Source organism: Cibotium barometz, chromosome 49 (assembly GCF_041138505.1).
Source record: "Cibotium barometz isolate CiBa-2024 chromosome 49, ASM4113850v1, whole genome shotgun sequence".
Taxonomy (NCBI): domain Eukaryota; kingdom Viridiplantae; phylum Streptophyta; class Polypodiopsida; order Cyatheales; family Cibotiaceae; genus Cibotium; species Cibotium barometz.
This window is the reverse complement of record NC_141094.1, coordinates 27,219,429-27,241,164: the sequence shown is the minus strand read 5'-3', so window position 1 is coordinate 27,241,164 and position 21,736 is coordinate 27,219,429. Positions and strand designations below refer to the sequence as shown.

Sequence of the window (21,736 nt, the reverse complement as noted above, 5' to 3'; positions counted from 1 at the left end):
GTGATTGCAAAATTTGTCTCAGCTGTGGATGACTCTGCCGGTCCTTGTGAGGGAACTCGAGGACTACCGACACAAACACTAGGGTTGGGGGAGAAGGGAGCGTGGATCCTCTCAGGGAAGTATACCCACCAAAAATGAGTTGACCTCACTTGCTAGACATGCAAGACCTATGCTCTACATGGTCTACCGTGCTCTCCGACTAGCACCTAGCATCGCAGTATCCCTAAAGGCCTCACACACACACACATCACACACCTCACTCACCTCGTTCACACAAAGAGATAGACAAATCACCAATAGAGCACAACATTTCATACCAACTGTAGGCCAGAATGCTACAAGAGAGACTCTGCACAACAGAATGAATGTGCTAGAATGAAGGTGATATACGAGAGAGAGTCCTCCTGTGTGAGAGTGTGTCTGAGACTGTGTCTATCATGAGAGTTCACCCCTTATCTCCTCCTTGGGGGGTGTCCTCCACCTCGGGTGGTTCTCAAGAGAAACTCGAAGAGGATCTCGCCGTACCTTGGGAAAGGGAGAGGGGAAAGGAAGATGGTGATCAGGATCTCAAAGAGGATCTCTCCCTGCCTTAGGAAAGGGAGAGGGGTGTTGCCTCCATGAGTGCCATCGTAGTTGGCCATGCACATTGGAGATGTCAGAGGGCACCAGTAGTCAAAAGCGATCGGAGCACACAGGCAGTGTGACGACAGTCGGAGTCATCGGAGGGCACTGGGGATTAGAGTGGTCAGAGTACACCGGCGGTGTGACGGTAGTCCGAGGGGTTGGAGATGATGGTGGCAGCTCTTGGTGGAGTGTGGAGGACCTGGCTTCCCGTCCACACTTCCTTTCTCTTATCTTCACAATAGCAAGATCGATGATGCTTTGATACCGTGTTGGAAATACACGAACATGAAGGGATAGAGAGAGAGTGACTCAGAGAGAGACAAGGAGGAAGAGATAGGGTGTGATATATATAGGAGGAAGAGTTAGGGTGTGATATATATAGCTCCAACACACTTGGCCATTGTGGGGTCATTAGTCTCATTGCCCTCTCTAGCTCTTAGTTAGGACCTTTGTGTTGAGAGTGTTGATATCCCAAGCTCATCTACATCTTCATCGGCAGTACATCATGAGCTTGAGAGGGGCTGTTGAGATTCAAGCTCGATGTCAGTGTGAGCCAGCTATGCTATGTGCTGGCAGATTAGGTAGGAACATGTGTGAGACATAAATGACCGCGTGTCCAGCTGGTCATAGTGTGTGTGGACATTACATTAGGTTTACTTTGTAGTGTGGACATAACACTATGTTGTGTTCTCCTTTGTGTGTGTGAGAGAGATGGTGACTATGGCTTCTCTCCTTCTTTATGGTTGATGATTATGGATTAGGGTTTGCTTCTCTTGTGTGTGTTACATCCTGCTCCTGTTTTTTATCACTTTGTAGTATCTAAACCTTTTTATTTCCTTCATAATAGCCTTGTATCTTCAGGAGGTACAGAAGAACCCATTAATATCTAGTTGATTATCTTGAAGTGTGACATTTCCTCGGTTTTAACATGATTGGGATTTTCTCAGTGTAAAATGGGGAAGGTATACCCCAAAATGGGGTATACCAAGTTGCCGCTTTGTATTATGTTCAATATAGCATATCATTGATAATCATCTCACCTTTTCACAAAGTTTTTACCACATCACCAAATAAAGTTAGCCACCGTACTCTTGCTTAGAGGAACTTCCAAGATATTAATTCCCCAACGAAGTTTCCTCGTGCAATCCTAGAGTGTGCCTCCTCTCTAAAACATGTAAAAGCTCATCTTCTTCTTGGACACATGTTTGTAATACATCAGTCTAGATATCAGTGGTGGATAGGGTGTCACTAACCTGATCAGCTGGGGTTGATGTTGCAAAAACCATAAGCAAGGTAATGTGATATTTCATTTCTCCACTCCATCATTTTGATCATAAACAAGTATGCATCTACTGGGAGATCATCATTGATCTAAATGGGACAAGTTCACCATTAGCAATCCATGAAATATGATTTGTGTAAGATGTTGTAATCCCTTTCTTACAGTGATTACTCTAAGAGTAAAATCAACCATCATCATTTTATCCTTCACATTGTTCAAGGCTTGTTGACAAGGTACACCAATACTTGGTGGGGTTCACAAAGTAAAAATTTGTTGGCTCAAAAGATAGTGTTTATACTTTTTCACCGCATAAACTATCTCCAACCCTTATTTTTTTTGGTGGTGTAATTCATTTTGGCCTTGCTAAGGTGCCTATCAGAGAAACAAATACGGTAGTCCAATTTTTCTCCCTTTGTTATGCCAGCACACATCTAATGGAAAAATTTAACGCATCAATATGCACATGGAAGATATGTCTAAGTTAGGAGGTCTTAAGATAGGTGCACTTTCCAACCCCCTCTTTAGCAGATCATAATCTTGATGGCATTTCTCGGTCCATTCAAAGACTACTAGTAGTTTATATAATGGTTTTGCAATCCCCGCATAGAATATAATGAATTGTTTGTAGTGGAAAACATGTCCCATAAATTTTTGCACTCGCTTATAGGTTGAGGTAATTTTAAAATCAATTTGACTTTTATTTCATCTTTAGAGATACCTTTTTTAGACACAATGTTTCCCAATATAGCATGTGTTAGTCATAACCTCTACGGGGATGCCCATTATTTTACTGATAATATTTTGAGATTATTTTATTTAGCTCATTTTTTTAGGTTTAATATGTTTAATTAGATGTTTGAATAAGTATGATATAGTCAAGATTAATGTGTCTAATCAATTGTGTGCACTAGTATGATATAGTTAGGATTAATGTGTTTAATCGGTTGTGTGTGCATTGACTAATAATTTTTTGGATGTAGGCGCTAATCACAAGTGGAATATTTGTTATTAGTCATAACCTCTATGGGGATTCCCATTATTTTATTGAGAATATTATGGGGATATTTTATTTATTTCATTTTCCAAGATTAATGTGTTTAATCAGCCATGTGCATTGGTATGATATAGTCAGGATTTATGTCACATGTGTCTAATTGATTGTGTACACTAACTAATATTATTTTGGATATAGGCGATGATTAAGTGGTGGATTATTTGTTAATAACACATGGTGGACCACTATGTGATATTTTAAAAAACATGTAAACACATATCATGGTCTCATGTTTTGATGTCATTAGTATTTTTGGAAGGCTAAGGCCTCAAACTTTTGTACATAAAGTATTTATATTTTTGGTAGGTCCAAGAATTTATATTTGTAGCTTGCTATATTTTTGGAAGATCTTTTCCGCTCAAAAACACAAAAGGACTTATGCTTTGTTTGTTGAATTATCTTTTTGAAAAGCACGCTTTTAATACATATAAATATGGAAGAGTGGTACACCGGGCCACACTCATCTAGAGGAGATTCAACCCAATCTTGTGTTCAACACTGGTGATCTCTTTCCTATTTTTAAGTTCTATTGTTTATTTTACTTTGTTTATGTAATGTTAATGCTTTTAATTTGTGCTAAGTATTTGCTTTGCTCTAATTTTTGTGTTGAGAAACATAATTCTTTTCCAAGTGTCATAAGGTTCCTGAAAACATGTTTTACCCAAAATTGGCATTTCAATGGGTTTAAAGATATCTAATATAATCGATACCTTTGAAATACCAATCTAAATCAAGGTAGGTGGTGTTTCTCACTTGGAATGATTACACAAATAGTCAATGAAAACCTCCAACCACTTATGTAGATAGTCCCTACTAAAAGTTATGCACAAGGCATTACTTAATCCAAAGGGCTTAACCTAATAGGAGAATGTGCCACCCATAGTAGTAAAAGCAATCTTGTGCTAATCTTTGAGTGAAATGGTGGACACTTGATTATAGCTAGAGAAATAGTCCAAGAAGCTATAACCTTCTTCACTGGTAACTCTTTCTAAAATATGCTAATTGTACGACAATGGGTAAGAATCTTTTCATGTGGCTGCATTATTTTTTTTTAAAATTTCCCATCCACTCGATATGCAGCTTTCCATTTTTCTTTAACACAATGATAATGGGTGATAGTGTGTTTAATTTTTCATAAATGAATTATGTAGCCAATGATAGTACTACAAGATTCTACTAAAGTTTACACTAATGATCCCAAATACAAGGATATATGTAGCGATGTTTACAAGAAATTATGATAATTATTTCCCAAACTTGCATTAATGGTCCCAAACAAGAAAGCTATCACAAAAACCAAGTATTTCTTGTAAAATAGAAAAGAAATAAGATGTCATGTACAACTCATCATCAACTCTCTCATCCTTAGCGAGATCTATGAATCAAAATACATCTGATTCTAGAAAGACCACTCCATTTGCATCTTCATCAATGTGTGTAGCCTTGTTTTTTGTAGGAGTAGAAGGTAGTTTATCTGTGTTATCCTCTCCTATTTCAAGCATTAGAGGTGGTTGTGTTGAAAGTTGTTCTTCTATTTCTTTTTCGAATTCCAGATTAGCCGTTGTGTTTTCTTCTAGTTCAAGTTTTATTTGTTAAATCACTATATCTTCATTTGATCCTTCTTCTAGTTGTTTAAGTGGATGAATATTTGTTTCATGTGCTTCTTGAGTGGGTTCCTCAACCTCTACTTCATCTGATATTTTCATATCTTCAAAAAAAAATTGCATGGATCAATTTGGATTACAAACAACCACCTATGATCTCTCAGGTTTGCCTTGACCTACTCACAATGATCTAGTAGCACAAATGTGCCCCTTTGTTTTATCCATATATTTGTAGACTCTACTTGAAAAAATCCACTCTTACATGTGTGCATGGTTCCTTATGGTCCTTGAGTCACCACGTTGAACCACTTCACATAAAAAAATAAACATAGAAAACTTTATGAACCCAACCTTGATAATGTCTTGTATCTATTAGTGGTAAGCATGCCAACTTCACTATTCAGGTCACTTGCACTTAAATGACTTTCTTGCATACAATTGACCTTGTCACTCCAATCAAATGTTGCATGCAATTGAATTTGACACTGTAATTTTATGTTGTTCTTTTTGTATCTATTCTCTCCACTCAACAGTGATGACCACATGACCAAAGTGCACCAAATTTGCGATACTGCAAGAAGAAGAAGATCATGAAATTTTATGAAACACATAAACTTATACAAGACTATGTCTTGCAGCCTCTTGTGTACATATAAAAACTCACTTACATGGTAATCACAACCATATGTAAGCTCCTCCTTGTCGCTTATAACCTTGCGAGTGTCTTTTACTTGTGATATGGTATGTTGAAGACATGTATTACTAGAACAAAATTCTAGAAGTTGAGCAAGTAAATTTGGGTATGGCAATGCTCGAATTGTTTGACCCTTTCTAAAATTCAAATGATCTTGGTCCCTTTTTCTCTTTGCTAGGCTATACCTCTCAATCCATTTCTCCATATCATGTGAGTTAACGATGCAAAATGTATTAATCTTATCTTGCAACACTATATCCATTGTTCTCTGAAGGCCTTTCTCTTGACGCTCTTCCCTAATGAGTCAATCATCCTCTTGTTGTGTCCATAGTCATGGCATATTTAGGTCTAATGTTCTAAGAAATTCTATTATGTATTCAAGATATTATTGAACAAGCCATTCCATTGCCATACTTCCCTTAAGGTGAGCTATTTGATGAATAAAACCTTTGAGTGTGTTCATAAATCTCTCGAGGAAAAACATCCATTGGCTATGGACAACTTCTTCTATAGCAAGCTCCTCAACCACATTAAGCATTAGGTGCAGTTCAAAGGTTTAAAAACTTGTTGGAAATAATTTATCCACCATTATAACTTCTTCAATGGAGTTTAGACGAGCTACTTCCAATGTATTTCTTCTAACGTCCTTCTTTGATATCCATCATACTAATGCACCAATCTTGTATATTGCTACTCTTATGTCCTTGGTGAGGCAATATTTAATGGCTATTGATAGCACAAATAGTAAGATTTTATGCCAGTCATGAGACTTCAAGTCACTAAGCTCTTCATCCTTTGTGAACTCTCCCTTCAAGCAATGCATACAACTAGCAAGAGTACCAAACTCACTCATTCAATTCTTTACACGTCACTGCTCTTCTTTTGTCAAGACCCAAGGTGCTCTAGGGAGAATCACCTTCCTATCAATTTTACTGCATGCCCATAAGTCCTACATGTGATCCACTTCTTGTAGATCATCCCTTTGTGCCTTGTTCTCCTTTTTCCAGCATATCGGCTATGTTCTTCAATATGTGCATAGGGTCAAGAGAGATGATTGACTAGAAGATCACTTCAATATGGGAGTAGATGGAATATGGATAGATGCTTCGTTTTGGGGGGTGAATAACTTGGATCCACTTCCCATGCCCTCCTATAATTACTTGGCTTTAGCACATAAGGAGGCCTTCTTAGAAATCTCTCTCTCATAACTCATGTTTTTTGGGGAGATACTTCTTGTGGCCCTCGAAGACAACCTTCCTCAAATAGGGCATGCAATACCCTTTTTGTTGCCAATGGCTGTCAGTTGTTGCTTTATGCTTTTATATTTGTTCAAGTGTGTGATTAAAGGTTCACTTTCCTTCATATCCAATTTGTAGATTTGCATTAACAGATTTATCTTTGACTTTTTTGCTTGTGTGCCAAATAATTTATTGAGTTCATCCCATGCATCTTTTTCCCATTGTATCCCTATGATGTGATGAATGATTCCATCATTTAAACTAAGTGCGATAAGTCTGTTTAAGGCTAAAAATTAGATGCTACTTTTGTCTACTTTTTTGTCTTTCAATTTGTCATAATCGGATGTAGTGTGAAGTGTCTTTTGAAATCTGGATGGAAGTTAGAAATGCCATGCGAAGTAGTAGTAGTTATCCGCAATAGAAGAAGACGGATTTTTCATTTGCAGATATGGAGATTTATGTAATCAGATAGGTGACAGTTATTTTGACAATGAAGATGCAGTGTGTTTTGTCAATCTGGTTGTCACTAGTGTTGTCATTTAGTTTTTCAGTTTGTTTGCCATAAAGTCTGAATTTTCCTTGAAGTTTGTGAAGGATGTGATAAGCAGTAAACACTTGGCGATCAACACGGTGGTGTTTACTGCTTATCAACCACATTAAGCATTAGGTGCCTTAGAGTTCAAATGAGCTCAGATCCTTTCAAGGCCATCAATAGCAATTAGTCTAGTAGAGGATTCAGCCAAGAAACACAAGATTTGACCAAACATTGAATGCTTAATCTCTGTTTTACCAAAGTCACTTGTAGATTTGATGAAGAGCTTGGATCTTACTGTAGACTTGATCAAATCAAAATGTGTCTTCACCAACTTGTAGAGCACCCTTGAAAACCCCTAGGGCCAAGAGGAATTAGACCCATTGCATCTAGAACAGCAGAGACCTCATTTTTCCTTCAGAAAATAGGCGCCTGCAAAATCATGTAGAACTGCTCCGTGCACCGACGGTTTGAGCTTTTGTTTGAATGGGCTAGAGCAGAAGGGTTATAGCTATGATTGGCTAAAGTGGTTTGGGCTAATTTGATGTATGAAGGGAGAGAGAGCTCCTCCACTAGTTGGGGGTACAGAGGCTAATTGAAAAAAGAGGTAAAAACTTAATTATCTACTAATCCTAATTAGCCAGGTGATTAGCAAGATAATGGGCTCATAAATTGATGGATTCTAGGCTAGGCTCTGATACCATGTTAAATTTGCAACAATGTGATGAGCTATGGTGGATCAAATTCTACAATCAACATCATTAAACAAAGAGATTAGATGATAATTAAGATGTGATTAGTGAGCAATTAACTGATAGCTTAATGTAGCCATGGGTAATCTAAAACCTCCAAATTCTCATTAGGCCAATGCCTCAATTTATAGGGTTTACATCCAAGCATCTAATCCCACTAATCTCTCCTTGATCCACTCCACCTCTTTTGCTTGATTCTCTCCACCTTTTCCCAGAATATCTCCACACCTCCTAAATCTCCTCATGCTACACTTTATTCTCTCCCAGTAGATACTTCTCACCTTTTCATAGGTTCTCTCACATTTACAGATTCTCTTTTATAGCCTCTTGCTGCTAAGGGCTTGTTCCCGCACACACCGTATTCACTTGTATATCTCAACAGTCAGTGCCTCACGACATGGGGCCAACAGCATGCCAACGAACTCATAGCGATTCGTACTGACCCCTTTAGCCAAATGATCACAAAGGGTCAATACCAAGCACAATTGGGCCTGAAGGATGCCAACAAGAGTCTTGTCTCTTGGTTTTGACCCCGTGATAGAAACGTGTCTCAAGGGAAGTCAGTACCAAGCAATAAGGGGCCAACGAGATGCCCATGAGCCACCTATTGCTTGGTATCGACCCCATAATCCATGTTACCACTAGGGGAGTAGTACCAAGCAAAATGGCGCATGCAAATAAGACTCTAGTCACTTGGTACTAACCCTCACAAGAAAAATGACACAAAAGGGGGTCAATACCAAGCGATATGGGGTATACAGGATGCCTACAAGACTTGTGTCACTTGGTACTGACCCCATGAGCAAGGATCTCAAGGGGAGTTAGTATGAAATGATATGGGGCCATCACAATGCCCACTAGCCTCCTATCCCTTGGTACCGACTCCCCTTAAGGAAAATAATCTTAGCAGGGATTGGTATTAAAAGGATGCCAACGACACTCATGCCGCTTGGCATTGACCCTATGAGCAACATGACCCTAAGGGGTACCAAGCGATATGGGCAAGTAGAATGCCAATGACCCTCCTATCGCTTGGTGTAGAACCTTAACGCAACATCACCCTAACAGCTATTATTCATTAAGAAAAGGTCATTACTAGATGATAAAGAGCTCGCATGCAGAGAGCCTGCGCTGACCTAAAAAAGAACACTTATTAAAGCAATCAAAAAATCACAAAATACTTGCAAAAGTGATGGATGTAGATGCGATGTCATTGTCTAAGTTTGGAGGGGGGTCGATGAGGAGGAAGATGTAGTTGTGAGGCAAAGGCAATAGAGCACCGTGATAATGTTTACAAAAATAAATCAAGCACGTGCAAGAGAGGAGAGGAGTGAGAGTACCTAACATATTAACGTGTCATTCATGCGTCAGACCTTATAAATGCCACTTATGATCATCATCAGTACACACCATGAGAGTGGTGCTAAGACCACGTGGTACGAGACTACATTGGTCTTTAATAGCCTATATCTCCCTCGGGAGCTTCATTCATTCGCGTTGAGATCCTTGTAATCACCGTTTGCGTCACCCCTCTACATTGCCATTGCCCTTTCTTCTTCTTCTATCTCCACAAGAAAACCGAGGCTTTTAATCAAATTTGTAGGAATTCTTTTCTCTCTATCTCTCTCTCTAATCAAACGCTTACAATATTCATTCTGAACACACACACACACACACACACACAACATACAGAAAGAAAAAAACTCTGCTCCATCTCTTATGCCATTTTTTCCCTAGGCATTACAAGGGGATATTGAAAAATTCACCCTTAAATTTTTTAGTGGCATTATATATGAAGGGTAAAAGGGCTTATAAATGTGTGAGACCTTATAATTCCACTTATTAATAGGACACACCACATGTGTGGTACTGACCCCATGATCCATATGGCCTCGTGTTTGCCCCCATGTTTAACCTTTTTTAGAGAAGGGGTCAGTACCAAGCGTTAGGAAACTCGCAGGCATTGTGTAAGCCCCTAATCACTTGATACTAACCCTCTTTTGTTTTTTTTTCTTTTGGGATCTTCTATTTTGTTATCTAGGTAAATACAAAGTGGTAAGGGGCTCACGGACATCGTGCAATCCCCCTATTACTTGGTAGTACTGACCCCATGATTCATATGGTCTCGTGTTTACCCCCATGTCTATCCTTTTATACAGAAGGGGTCAATACCAAGCGGTAGGGAACTCGCAGGCATCGCGTAAGCCCCTAATTGTTGCTTCATACTAACCCTCTTTAGTTTTCTTTTGGGATCTTCCATTTTGTTAATTGGGCCAGTACAAAGCGATAAGGGGCGCGCAAACATCGCGTAATCCCCCTAGCTCTTGGTACTTACCCCATAATCCATATGGCCTCATGTTTACCCCCCATGCCCCTAACTACTTGATACAGACCCCTTTTGTATCGTTTTGATTTATGGTTAGTACCAAGCAACAAGGTGATCGCATGCATGCCCTAAGCCTCTTATCACTTGGTACTGACCCCTTGTATATTAAGCGTGCTCTTCCTAATCACCTGAAATATTTCTTTAAGCATGTCGGCTCCTGAATTGGACATTCTCTTGGAATCTAGTGATGAGGCAAGAGTCTTGTGTAGAAAAGTTGTATATGTTCCTATACAATGCACATGCCTACCACCATGCTCTTGAATTGTCTGTAATGTTCAATGCAAAATTTCCTTTTTTTGAGAACATTATCAAGATTTCTAGGATTGTTCTTGGTGACCAGGAGAAGGAATATGAACAGATAGTTTCTGGCAACATCGTGACATGCTGAATGATATGTTCATCCATATGATTTTGAAACAGACAAAGTCATGAAAAGAAGGCACAACCCGTTATCTTGAAAAGATCCCCAGTTGGTGGCCGTAGAGTAAAGTAGAAATTCTCATTACACTCCAAGAAATGTTGCCTTCTCCAATACATTTATGGATTTCTTTGTTTTCTGCATCTCCTTACCTGAAGACTGTAAGCCCCAGACAACGGATTTACCAAGCAGTCAAGTGCCAATCAAGGATAATGTAGTTGAAGAAGAGGTGGCTATTGACCCAGCAAAGGAGAGGGAAAAGGCCGAAAAGGGAACGTTTCCCACTAGTACATCCCTTGTCGGTGTCGATGCAGCAACACCCATGAGTATAATCCTATTGGAAGCCAGTCCACCTAATGAGAACGAACAGGGGGACTTGCCACTTACTTCTTTGCCTAGCTTTACTATGGCAGACCAATGTGATTATGTATTATTGATAGACATTATGCATCATTTTAATATTCGTGAAGATATTGCTTGGCTGCTTTAGCAACATATAGTGAATCAAACATGGGGTGTAAAGAGCAAGGAGTTGACAAACACCTCCTAGTTGATTTTGCAGTCCAGAACTCTAAGTATCTGCCCGACAAGGATCTATTAAGAGACATGTTTAATGAAGCTAGGGCATATGAAAGCCAATTGTCTTCCGAGGAGGAGGCTACAGTAATTATAGACCGTCTTGGTTTGGTAGATGTGGGCAAATATAAAACAGCTACAATACACAAAGATAGCAAATCTACAATCCCTTTGTGGACTAGCAAAATATTAGTATTTGTTTTACATGTATTTTGTCAATTAAATGTATTACATTGCTTATTACAGGTTTTTGTATATGATGATGATTTCTTGAAGAGAGCAGGTGGCTCAAGATCACCCTCGTGGTGCTAGTAGTTCAAAATCAACAGGTCATCAAAAGGATGCTAGTCTCACTGAATATATAAGACATTTGAATATCAAAAGGTGCATACATTTTTTGACACTTGCTTATAATTGATAGTAAGTGCACTTGAATCATGATGCTTAAAATTTTGATGCGCATATCATTATATTTCATAAAGAATTCTCAAAAGGAAATGCAAAATTTCCTTTATTTGCATTGAAAGTACTCTCTAGATTTTGTGGTTGATATGATATGCCATTAAATTTTTAGAAAGTGGTGCTGGTGGAGAAACCATTTGCCTTGCGGGTGTTTGGTCAGGGGCATGGTGTCAAGTGCTAAGATTCCCCTACTACTTATCATACATAGCCTAGGCTCGTGGTAGGAATAAATGAACTAGACACATTGCCTCCTTATGGCAAAATACATCTAATGAGGACAAGAAAGTGCTAAGATTCCCCTACTACTTGTCATACATAGCCTAGGCTCGTGGTAGGAATAAATGAACTAGACACATTGCCTCCTTATGGCAAAATACATCTAATGAGGACAAGAAAGAGCTAGTGTGTTCCTCCAGAACTATTGCCTCTAGAGGTGCAACTGCTAAGAATAGATCTCCTAGCAGATAACGTTCAAGAAGACGATGAAGGATAAGGAAGACCACTGAAGAAGATGAAGCCCACCTCCTCATCAAGCCCACTTCCTCCCAACACAAATCAATTGTAAAGTATGGTGTATGATTACACAATATATGTTGTAATCATAAACAGAACAAAACCGGATGTATGTATAAATTAGACTCAAAGTATTGAGATTCTTTTAAGTCTTCTTCTTCTTCTTTGTGTGTTATTTCTACTATTGTTATTGACTACTTGAGTGTTTCCATGTATTGATGTTGTATTAATTGGAATCCCCAACTTAGGATTAATTTTCTCATTTTCAAAGCAAGTGTTCTCTGGATTTTTTAACAATATCGAGTTGAAAAGGGAATTAGCACGATCAGTAAGGACATTTTATTTAACAAACCCCACGGGCAAGAAATTATTTTTGGCAGATGGATCATTAAATCTTCTATACTACATAACTGCTTGAAATCATCAAAATCTTCATTCCAAGTCATTTGCAAACCTGTGAGGATCGCAGTGTACTTGGAAACAAAGTAGAAAGGCCTTTTTGTTTTAAATTGAGACGAAGCACCATTAGACCAAACCCAATGACTTTGTAGGGGAATACCATAGGCTAATACCCAATTATAATGTAGCATGAAACCATTTTACACAAAATGGGTATCATGCTTCTTATCATCAAAGATATAAAAGTGAATCGTTTTGTGGATGTCACCTGCAATGTGAAAGTATATAATATGCACAAATATGGAAACTTGGCTTGAATACAAGTGCACTCATTGTATCTTATTTTTCTCCTTAAAGAGTAATTCTTAACAAAGTCTACAATAGATATTATCACATCTTTGGGAAAAGTGGACAGGTATTCTTTGTATTGCTCAGCTTGCCACCTATACACAAAATTATGTTTGATAAACTTTCTGAGCTGGTCGTTGAACATTTGATTCAGTGCGTTGCATGACATTTCCTCGTGTATTAACTTTTTCCTCTTCTTTATCTTGCCATCATCGATGGTTCCAAAGTCTATGTCCTAAAAGATCAAGTTGACCAACATATGCAGATTTAGCTGGACAAACTGCTATGTTTCGACCATAGACAGTGTAACTCCCCATCAGACACTTCAAAGCATGGAAAATAGTAACTTCAGCTTTGGGACATAGGATGGACTCCCATGTACTTGTGATGCTCTTATATGACTTCTCGGTAACCTTGCACCCACCTAGATGAGAACCCACATTACAAATGACACAATCAAATTACCATGCTTTGCCATGCAACCCAAAAGTAGATCCTCTAATTTGGTTCAACGCATCTTTTAAGAATGACATCTGAACATGTGTTATGCAGCAACAAGTGTATCGATCCTTAAGCTTGTGTATAAAGTATGGCTTTAATTTCTCAAAAACTCATTGATGAGCTGGTTCCTATGGATGTATCTCCTTAAATAACAAATATAATTCAACCTACAATACAAAACCATCGTAGCAAGTTAAACATTTAGTTTGAAACTGATTTGTAGTTATAGGTTCCTAGGTGTATGCAACTCACTCACTAACCGATATCTTATTAGTTTTAGGTTCCTAGGTGTATGCAACTCACTCACTAACCGATATATTATTAGTTTAACATTGGTATCATATTGTTTCAAAACTGGTGTTGTCTAAAGCAAAGCTGATATTTATCTTATATCTCATGCATGTTGCATAGAGCTAATGTTCAAAATGGTATCATACCAATACAAAACATTGGTATCATATGGCAACCCCAAGTTCTCCTTTCGGTCTTTACCCAGTATCATACCAGCGTTCAACCGATATAATACCATTGGTATCATATGGCAACCCCAAGTTCTCCTTTCGGTCTTTACCCAGTATCATACCAGCGTTCAACCGATATAATACCATTTAGAAAATTTGCTATATACAGAGTACGTTAGAGGATACCATGCTTTTAAGCCAGTATGATAGCAGTGTCATATAGAGTACATTAGAGGATACCATGCTTTTAAGCCAGTATGATAGCAGTGTCATACCAGCATTCAATCGATATAATACCATTTATAAAATTAGCTATATACAGAGTACATTAGAGGATACCATGCTTTTAAGCCAGTATGATAGCAGTGTTTAACCAACATCTGGTCTTTTCCCTATCAGTAGTGTTAGTTTTACACAGCTATCATTCCACAACCGATATTATATTCGTTTGGGAGCGGTGTGATACTGGTCAAAAGCCTTAGGAATGCTTGTTTTTGCTATAGCCTAAGTGTATAAAGGTTGTTTTGATCAGGTATCTTACTAGTTTAACACCAATCTCTTACCGGTTTTCTTGGTTTTGTTTATTATCGCCCCAAGTGGAAAACCATTTTGAACCATGCCCTGCCTTATGAGGGAGGATGGTTTCTTTTTATTTGCTAGATTTTCAAGTACTTAACTTCCCCAAGTATTCCAAGATCTATAGGTTAATTGACTGGAAATTTGACAGTCATACATAATACACAAAGCCACGTTCTGCTGTTTTGCAGCCCGTACTACCTGTGTTTACTCTATTTTGTAGTTGCTCATATTGAAAGAAATCACGCACCTTCAAGATTAAGCTTCGTTCATCCATTGCCTCTCTCTCTCTCTCTCTCTCTCTCTCTCTCTCTCTCTCTCTCTCTCTCTCTCTCTTAGTTACAATAACTCTCTCTCTCCCATAGCGCTACAGTGACTCTCCCCCCTCTCTCTATCCCTCTCTCAATACACAACTGAATACTCTATAAGCTCTCTCTCTCTCTCTCTCTCTCTCTCTCTCTCTCTCTCTCTCTCTCTCTCTCTCTCTCTCTCTCTCTCTCTCTCTTCAATGCTTTTAGAGAAGACAGGTGCACGTTAGTGTGCTCTACATGCTCGGCTTCTGCATACTAGGGAGTCCGTAATCATTCTTTAGGTTTTAAAAAATAGTTATTTATCTGATTATCACACTAATGCATGTTCTATTTCCATTAATTCTCTCCTTGTTTTAGTAGCATGAGCCCTCATGCACTACAAGTTTATCATCTCGGAGAGAGTGTTCACAACAATGGCATAAAACAGGCTTGTCTTGTTGGGTACCTCCATTTGTTGAGCTTTCCATGCTCAAGCAATATTGTCACACAAAGCACAATTTTCATACCAAGCATGGGCTTAGCTTGGAAGGGGCCAACCCGAGGCAATTGATGGATGTAGACATGCCAATCAAAGATTGGCTATCAGTATTCCAAGTTCCTAGAATAGGAAAAACTGTGAAGTGCAGGGATTTAAAACCTCACGTCTATTCACAAATGGTGACCTTGAATTAAAAGATATACCACCGATAGCCCATCAATCATGAGATTTCCATTGCCTTCGCTCATGGTTTTGTTTATGAGAATAGCACAATAGCCCTTACTGTTGCTGAAAAAGTAAAGTACAAGGTTGCATGGGTTGAGTTTGCAAAGTCTATTAATGCAAATGTTAAAGCACATGGGAAGATGGAGAAAAATTTTAAATGGGTTACTCACAGCATTGACTCTAAACAACCAGAGATGATAATAAGCCTACCCAAATTGCACAAGAGACTACTCAGCTTGTGTACACCTGAGAAAGATAGGACTAGATTGGCTGACTTAATTCAGCAAAGAAAGAGGAGGGTAGAGAATGCAAAGGAAAACTTTGAGCACATAGCTAATGAATTGGAACAAGAAAAGAACATGATTCTTCGCAATGCCGATGTCGGAAGCTATCAAGAAGTTTAATTGTAAGTTGGCTACATTGGAAGCTGAATTTGCAAACTGCAGATGTTAGCAAAGCTCAACAACTCACAACATAGATATTGGCATTCACCATTGTAGCTACTTGGGCACTCAGATGAGATGGTAAACATGGAAGAAAAGGTTGCATCTTTGATGGTATGTTCATATAGTTTACCTATTTCGGTAATCCATCCAAGTTTTAGGTTTTTACGCTAACACGCTCTCTTGCTTTATTGGTAGGTGACCTTTGCAGAGACAAAAATGGTACTCGAGGAGGATAAATCCCACAAAAAGTTCATTGCTTCAATTTCCTTGAGTAAAGAACAAGCAATAGTCATACTTTAGATGCCAAACATTGGGGAGACAAGGAAGGCCTTACTTATATAGTTGCAGAGGCTTGCTCAGCATATGGCATGACATTTAGTGATGAGAAATCCCACTACTTGGTCCTCCCCGGTAGGCATGTGTATCACTTATTTTTTTTCGCAAACAATTTTTTGGACATGGATACGTGCGTGGAAGCAGATTATTGTCAGAAGATACCTACATCTTCCAAGAGGTTCATAATTTCATGTGACTCAAGAATGCAGACAACCAGATTCGGTAGGTTTTTGAACTACTAGTTTAATAGTATTAAACCATAACTAATTAGCATGATATTCGTATGCTATGATATTGCCAGTGTTGGTAGTACTACTATGATATCACTTGTGTTTTTACTACCAGTAGCACCATAAGGACTATTAATATTAAACTATTACAAACAGTGCTTTACTAAAACTAATGGCACTATGAACATTCTATTAGTACTATTAGGAACTTATTAGTAGTCACTAATATTAGGATTCTATAAAGAGTCTATTAGTAGTCACTACTACTAGGATTCTATAAAGAATATATTAGTATTCATTTCTACTAGTATTGTCAGTATTATTAGTATTCTATTAATAGTCAATAGTATTAAGATTGTTAGTACTATTAGGATTCCCATAATAGTCAATACTATTAGTAGTTTGCACTATTAGTATTATTATTAAGATTCTATAGTAGAGTCTTACTACTTGTATTGCCAATACTATTAGGATTCTATTAGTACTTTTGCTACTAGTAAGACTCTACTGGTCTATTAAAACTTTTATGAGCTATTAGTGCTATTAGAACTATTAGTTTTATTACTAATAGTACTAATAGTAGTACTATTAGTACTAATAGTACTATTAGGACAATATATACTAAATAATTTAATACCGAAAAGTCATTAGGTATGCTTTTGTTAAAGTATTTCTATTATTAACCTAGGTGACTTTTTGTGTTTTTTAATATTGTTATGTTGCCTTTTCCTCTCTTATCAAATGGAACTCCATCCAATGCTGTAAGATTCCTCCCCCACCCCCTTTTTGATGTCTAGTATCTTTCCCTGTAATCAATCCCTCTTCAGAAATATAAAGACCTTGTTTCTATCTGTTTTAGCCTAGAGAGAGAAAAATATTCTAGAGAGAGAATATTCAGATTTTGAATAATTTTGGATAGAAAAAGATCTCTTCTAATTCAGATGAGTTCCCCTGAAACAGAAATTCAAAAAGAATTTTCCAATGTGCAATTGGAATTAATTGGAAATAGGTATAAAGAACCTTAGTCTAAGGGTCTAGATTTTCAGAAATCTTTAGACTATGGTCCAATTAAGGTTCCTATGGGCCAATAGCATCAATCCATGTGTAGGGAGGAGATAAATCCAATTTGTAAAAAGAAGATACCCAAAAATGAGTAAATGCTCACATAAGGTGAAGAGTTGAAAATGTACAAGGTTTATTAGTAAAAAACTATGAGCAATATTAAAAATATGAGATATTTTGGGTATCCAAAAATGAGTAAATGCTCACATAAGATGAAGAGTTGAAAATGTATAAGGTTTATTAGTAAAAAACTATGAGCAATATTAAAATAATTCCATTATGACACATATGTAAGGAAGGGGAATTCTTTAAAGGAGGTGCATATTTCACATAAGATGAAGAGTTGAAAATGTACAAGGTTTATTAGTAAAAAACTATGAGCAATATTAAAATGATTCCATTATGACACATATGTAAGGAAGGGGAATTCTTTAAAGGAGGTGCATATTTCACATAAGATGAAGAGTTGAAAATGTACAAGGTTTATTAGTAAAAAAAACTATGAGCAATATTAAAATGATTCCATTATGACACATATGTAAGGAAGGGGAGTTCTTCAAAGGAGGTGCATATTTCACATGCTTGAATGAGTTTTAAACTCATAAAAATTGAGATATTTCATCTCTCCTCTCTCCTCATTCAAGTCTAGTTCCAAAAAGTTAGCTTAACTGACCTAAAAATGGTCAAAAATTGACCAAACTGATTTGGAAAATTCTAGAATCAGTTTGTTTGGTTAGGAGCTCAATTTTTCCTATAAATAGAAGCCTCCCCCTTGTTGAAAAATATATAGTGTTTATGCATCGTTACTCTACTCCACCTAAGCCAAGAACTGTGAATTCATTTAATAATTCACTAGTTTTTGGAGCTTCCCTCTTTCTTCAATCCCCATTAGTGTCTCCATCAACATACTTAACCAATTGATTGGTTGGGGGCCTCTACCGTGAACAAAGAATCAAGCAATTTGTAAGGTAATTAGTGAATATTGATCTTTCTATAATTTCTCAATGTTTCTCTCTTCTCAACCCCTCTCAAGCTTGAGAAGCTTAATTGGTATGATTTTTTTAAATGCTATTAAAGTTAATTGGTGAATAGTAGTGAAGAGTTACATAATTTAATAAATGCTATTGAAGTTAATTTTTATTTATGTTTAAATTCTAATGGTTTTTATGTAATTTCTCTCTCTCACTCAAGAAATGGTCATACTCATGACCCATTCTCAATCCACATGAAGCTTTTCATAAAGCTTTTCCTTAATCCAAGATTAAGCTATGCTTGAGGCCAAATTAATGGCTTTTTCCTATGCTTTTAGTTTATGCATATTGATGATTCAATCCATTATAGATTAATGATCCAATTAGAGATCATTTTAATTATTTTCTTAATGATAAGCTTTATCCCTTAGAAAAAAATTGAGATTTATCACTCATAGCAGCGGAGCTATGGCAAAATTTTTATAAAAATTATGCATAAAATAATTTCATTTAAAGCATAAAAAGAGGACTTCCTACCATATTCTAGGAATTATCATCCTAGATTAATTGAAAGAATTTCATTATAATCATGGAGAAATTAAATTTTAATATCATGCATAAAGGATAATTTTTTTATATTAAAAGTGTTACTTTTATCATTTTTAATTTTCATGCATAGAAGTATACATAAAGGAAAATTTTTTATATCAAAAGTGTTACTTTTATCATTTTTAATTTTCATGCATAGAAGTATGCATAAAGGAAAATTTTTATATCAAAAGTGTTACTTTTATCATTTTTTAATTTTCATGCATAGAAGTATGCATAAAGGATAATTTTTTTTATATTAAAAGTGTTACTTTTATCATTTTTAATTTTCATGCATAAAAGTATGCATAAAGGAAAATTTTTATATCAAAAGTGTTACTTTTATCATTTTTAATTTTCATGCATAGAAGTATGCATAAAGGATAATTTTTTTATATCAAAAGTGTTACTTTTATCATATTGGATTTCATGCATAGAGGTATGCATAAAAGTTGAATATTTTATTATAAAAGTGTTACTTTTAGCATAATTGAATTTCATGCATAGAGGTATGCATAAAAGATATGGGAAGTGATAAGATATGATAAGATGCATGTGGATATGGATATGGATGTGTATGTATGAATGTGGATATGGGATGTGGATGTATAAATGAGGATGTGAAAATGGAGATAAGCATGTAGATGTGGATGTATGGATGTGAATGTGGATGTATAGATGTGAATGTGGATGTGGATGTGGATGTATGAATGTGGATGTATGAATGTGGATGTATGGATGTATGAATGTGGATGTATGGATGTGAATGAGGATGTAGATGTGGATGCATGGATGTAAATGTGGATGTGGATGTATGGATGTATGCATGTAGATGTGGATGCATGAATGTGGATGTATGGATGTGAATGAGGATATAGATGTGGATGTATGGATGTGAATGTGCATGTAGATATGGATGTATATATGTGAATGGGAATGTGGATGTGGATGTATGTATGCATGTGGATGTGGATATGGATGTGTATGTATGAATGTGGAGATGGGATGTGGATGTATAAATGAGGATGTGAAAATGGAGATAAGCATGTAGATGTGGATGCATGAATGTGGATGTATGGATGTGAATGAGGATATAGATGTGGATGTATGGATGTGAATGTGCATGTAGATATGGATGTATATATGTGAATGGGAATGTGGATGTGGATGTATGTATGCATGTGGATGTGGATATGGATGTGTATGTATGAATGTGGATATGGGATGTGGATGTATAAATGAGGATGTGAAAATGGAGATAAGCATGTAGATGTGGATGTATGGATGTGAATGTGGATGTGGATGTGGATGTATGAATGTGGATGTATGGATGTGAATGAGGATGTGGATGCATGGATGCATGGATGTAAATGTGGATGTGTATGTATGGATGTATGCATGTAGATGTGGATACATGAATGTGGATGTATGGATGTGAATGAGGATATAGATGTGGATGTATGGATGTGAATGTGCATGTAGATATGGATGTATAGATGTGAATGGGAATGTGGATGTGGATGTATGTATGTATGTGGATGTGGATGTATGAATGAGGACGTGATAATGAATGTATGCATGTGGATGTGGATATGGATGTGTATGTATGAATGCGAATATGGATGTGGATATGGATGTGTATGTATGAATGTGGATATGGGATGTGGATGTATAAATGAGGATGTGAAAATGGAGATAAGCATGTAGATGTGGATGTATGGATGTGAATGTGGATGTGGATGTGGATGTATGGATGTGGATATGGATGTGAATATATGATATGTGACGTGAAGGAATCTGAAGTGAAGAGATGGAAAATGATGTGATTGGATGAGTACACATATAAAAAATGTGGAATAAGTAATGTGGATTGTATGAGGGATAATGTGGAAAAATGAGAGTTAACATAGAAATTGTATTTGTAAACTGTTTGTAAATGCTGTTTGTAAATGGTTGTTTTATGTCAAGAATGCTGGGAAAGCATTTTGACCGTCTTGTGATTAAGGTCGTGGAGACCTAACTGATAAAGTTGCAACTGCTGACGGAGAGTCAATGGAGGACGTCTCACGTAGCAAGGTCGGCCGAGGTCTTGACCAGCCTCTGTTCGATTAAAATGGTGAGCTTTCGGTACGGTGGATGAGGGACCAAGGAAGCGGCCTATGAGTGAAGCGCTAGGTCACCTGCGAAGGATCCTAGAGGGTGCTGACCATACGGTGCTCGGGCTCTGGGTCACCTAGGATACCCACGCGTGCGTCGAGGAAGATATTGGAACAAGGAGTAAGAGTTGTTTTCTGGAACCGGGCATGGATCTGGTTGACTGACCTTGCTGGTCCTCAACGGATGAGTCCATGGCTCTTTTATATGGATCTGTTGGTTGATCTTGCTGATCTTCAACGAGAGTCCATCTTGATAAGTGATTATATTGTTGAGTATTATGGGCTAGGAACTATTGAAACGGCCCCTGTGTGGACAGGTGGTGAGCGTTCTAGTTGCCAATGATGCCATAGATACTCTGATGAGTGAATGATGGGAAATTATCAATCAACTGGATAAATTGGGAGATTGTGATCAGTGGTACTATGGTTTCATTAAAGGATTGTTTTAAAGTTAGCTGATGCTAAGAAAAAGGCAATTTTCATATTGGGTGTGTAAGTGGTGTGGCTAGTTTT

The 21,736-nt window shown here is 37.3% G+C and overlaps 1 protein-coding gene across 1 annotated transcript in view; it reads left to right on the top strand.

Annotated features, from left to right (window-relative positions):
• The first annotated feature begins 652 nt into the window (after positions 1 to 652).
• Positions 653 to 21,736, top strand: part of LOC147610445 (uncharacterized) — a 42,486-nt gene continuing 21,402 nt past the window's right edge. Inside the window, exon 1 of the mRNA XM_086786569.1 lies at positions 653 to 807. Within this exon, the coding sequence (XP_086642695.1) occupies positions 653 to 807 (155 nt within the window). The remainder of the gene's footprint in view (positions 808 to 21,736) is intronic.